The sequence below is a fragment of the Microtus pennsylvanicus genome, chromosome 4, assembly GCF_037038515.1.
Source record: "Microtus pennsylvanicus isolate mMicPen1 chromosome 4, mMicPen1.hap1, whole genome shotgun sequence".
NCBI classification, from domain to species: Eukaryota; Metazoa; Chordata; class Mammalia; order Rodentia; family Cricetidae; genus Microtus; species Microtus pennsylvanicus.
In genome coordinates this window covers 120,582,293-120,585,768 of record NC_134582.1, presented here as the reverse complement: position 1 = coordinate 120,585,768, position 3,476 = coordinate 120,582,293, and the positions used below count along the sequence as shown (strand labels likewise).

At 35.5% G+C, this 3,476-nt stretch overlaps 1 protein-coding gene across 1 annotated transcript; it reads right to left on the bottom strand.

Moving 5' to 3' along the window:
• Positions 1–388: 388 nt before the first annotated feature.
• LOC142849071 (large ribosomal subunit protein uL5-like) lies at positions 389–949 on the bottom strand. The gene has a single exon (XM_075971183.1). It carries the CDS (start codon positions 947–949, stop codon positions 389–391), a length of 561 nt encoding a protein of 186 aa, XP_075827298.1.
• Positions 950–3,476: the final 2,527 nt, after the last annotated feature.

Below are 3,476 nucleotides of genomic sequence, written 5' to 3'. Positions count from 1 at the left end.
TATCACAAAGTGTTTCCCACGAGTTCTGAAGAGGACTCGAGGTCTTGTGACAACAGTAGGCAGGATCAAAGCATTTCACTGTCAACGTGAGAGTGAGAACAACTGAGAAGAACATTTCTTCTGCTCTCTAGTCAATGGGAAATATTATGTTCACAGGACTAGCTATGTGGCTTTCTGTTTGATTGTGGAATATGCAGCACTGTGAACTATCATTTAATATCATTACAGGATGGAATTTCCTCCCTCATGCTCACCCTCCAAAAAGAGAAGCTTTTGAACAGCAGTGTTATTGATAAACTGGGGGGCAAACGTAAATGCTTCTGATAAGCATGGAAGGTATGTACTTGTTTTTTAAACATTTGTTGCATTCTAAAATAGTAACAGTTACTCAAATCAGGAATATTATGGTCATATAATCAAAAGTATGAACAAAACTCATGTTAGCTTCAAAATTATATGAAACAAGTAATGCAAAAGTGATTCTGTGTTTGGCCCCAATGCAGTATGTTCCGCGCTTCTTGTCTGCGATGCTGAAACCTGGCCTGCCAAGCACCACATAGAAATCCAGGACATAGATCTCAATGCTTGAATCATATTTGATGCCCAGGTCAATGTGTTTTTGAATCCAAAAGACAAAGTTCCCAGTATCTGAGAAGTTATTTTTCCGTAACTCATACTCCCGTACCTTCAGGCCTTTCTCCAGAATTTCTTCTGCCTTGGCTCCACGGACAGTACAGTGAACATCAATCTTTTCATTTCTCCTGATGCCGAAGGACCCGATGGTGTACCTAGCTTTGGAAAAGACAGGTGTCTGGCCTGTGAGCTGCTCCAACACCTTGGCTGCCCGGATCAGTCTGTCCCCACTCTCCCCAACACAGATATTGAGGCAGAGCTTGTGGATGCAAAGTTCCCACATGGGGTTCTCCTTTTCACCTTGACCTTGCGACATGATGGAGAACAGTGAGCAACTCTTAAGTATGCAGCAAAGTGGGACTCAGAATAACTCATCAAGCTTGTGGTGAGTGGAGGGGTTGATGGCATAGGAACAACAAATTTGGTTGGGGGGAACTTCAGACTACACCCTAGCAGGAAAATGCAAAATGTACACATACACTTCTATATGCTAATTGACACTAAATTTAGATACAGAATAATTAAAACTGCTATATTTTGGATCTAGTAAAAGTTCACTGTTTCAGTTTTGGAATGGAAGTTTTGGAATGAAAGTGTTTTATCTTATTTCCAACTGGATAAAATTTCATAAATCTTCCCAAATGTTTGTTTCTGCTATTCTCTACATACATATAATGCAAATAGTCTTTCTGTAGTTGCAGTCCAATTAAAGACTAAAATTGGCTTTGGAGTTGGAGTGTGGCTCTCTCCTCTAAATTCAAACATGCTTGTTAAAGTAAAATCCACAATCTCTGTCTCATGTCAGAAGAACTACCTGATATGGGACAGAAAATTAAAAAAAGGACTGTTTTATTGCCAATAATCTTATAATTGTTTGCTTCTATTTTGAGTCTTTAAAGTTTTTCTTTAACCTCTTTGAGATCTATTGCACACGGCATTTAAAATGTTTTTTTTTTTCAGTGAATCAAGACTAAACCTAACAATGACATTTGAAGTCTCAAAAAGAGGATGTGGCCCCACAATGACAATTCCACCAGGACTATGATAATAGCACTAAGCTTATAAATACCACCTAAATATCAGATTTTGACTGCAAATTCCTCAGGATAATTTTGAGGTGGCTATATGAGATGATCCAGCCTTACAGAGTACTCTAGTTAGATTTGAGACAAGCCCTGCATTCTTCCATCATGCAGAGACCGAACTGGATAACAAATGGTAAAGCTACCTCTCCCAGGACTCGAAAATTAAGCCATATTTCTCTTTTGGGGATCCTTTAAATATGGCATTACCCCCAGAGGGCAGGAAGTAAATTTAAAAATATGATGCCCACATTGCCAAGAGATGGGATGGGTAGTTTTGGTCATTAAATGGTTATGAATATTTGTCATTGTTTAGGGGCATTAGTTACAAGTTGTTATTTGTTGGAGTGAAGAAATTTGAACAAAAGACATTAGATTTAGAGTTCTTATTGTTAAAAAAGGTGGTTATATATGTGTATATATATTTATATATGTATATATAAGATAAGATATAAAGGGTAGATTATTGAGTTTATTCTAAAATGAATAGGGTATAGAAAAAGGATCAAAAGATAAATAATTGAATCTACTTTTAAACCAAAAAAGGGTGATTACTAATTTTAAATATTTTACATTGGATTGGATTTTTTGTATATTCACACAACCTTGAGCTTATTTTTATTAGGACATCCTGTACACACATTTCTAACCTTGTTCAATGTATTGTAAGTATGCAAGTCATTTAACAATGTAATGCAAATTTCTAGTCTTTGAAAGTTATTATTACCAACTATTTAGGATAATAAAGAAATGCAGGCTAGCAAATAGTCACCTATTACAATTGAATTTGTAGTCATAAAAGGTATGTTTTCAAGATCAAACAGAGATATATTTTAGATAGACAGGTCACCTTCAAGCATTTCAGATCTACAGATTATAGCATTTAAGATGTTTTAATAAAATGGGTTCTTCAATGATACATGTCTGCTCATCATAGCACAAATCTACTTCAGAGTAGTTGATAAGCATTACAGAAATTCCAAATGGAGTTTACTTTCTTTGTGGCAAATAATAGCCCCTGGGCAGGAAAGTGTCCTTGCCTTGACTACTGATAATATTTTGTACAAATTGGACAAGCAGGGCACAAAAGAAAAGAGTGACAAGTTTTGCCAAGACAATCTAGAACAGCCCTTCAGAATATTCTGTTTCACAGAAAAGTTTGTCAGAAATGCTAGGCCTATAGACCAAAGAAAGATAGATGCCCCAATGTTGCAGACAGGGTTCCTCTGCCAAGGCAGCCAATTGCTTCTGTCATTTCTCACCTATTTTTGGAAGGCACTTGCTTACACTTCCTGCTTACTATTTGCTTCTTGGGTCTCTGCTGGAATTGAATAGAAGATAATTAAAGTTATAGTTTTCATTGTTACCAGATTTAGAAAAAAATTTCACTAAACAATTGAAAATTGTATAAGGTTGAAAGAAATAAAAATATTACTTTGGTAATGCAAGTTATGATAGAAAGCAAATTAGGTACAACTTTTTGACTCACAAAGATAGGACAGATATGAAATATTTTCTCTGAATTTGTAAATTTCTATTGGGCTAGACATTGTTGATGTATTCATTGACTGTATATATTAAATATAGCTATTGTACTTACTGTATATAGTTTTTCTTATATAAGCTATAAACTTCCTTTTTAATTTTTATACAAAGAGTAAATGTGGTGATATCTTGTTTGTACAACTACAGCTTGCCTGAAGATCAGATGGCAGAACTAGCCACGAGCTAATCATGATGGTGTGTATGTCTGTATATACA

What these genes read in the sequence shown, in the direction of transcription:
- LOC142849071 (XM_075971183.1), bottom strand. Translation starts at nt 949, where the DNA reads ATGTCGCAAGGTCAAGGTGAAAAGGAGAACCCCATGTGGGAACTTTGC.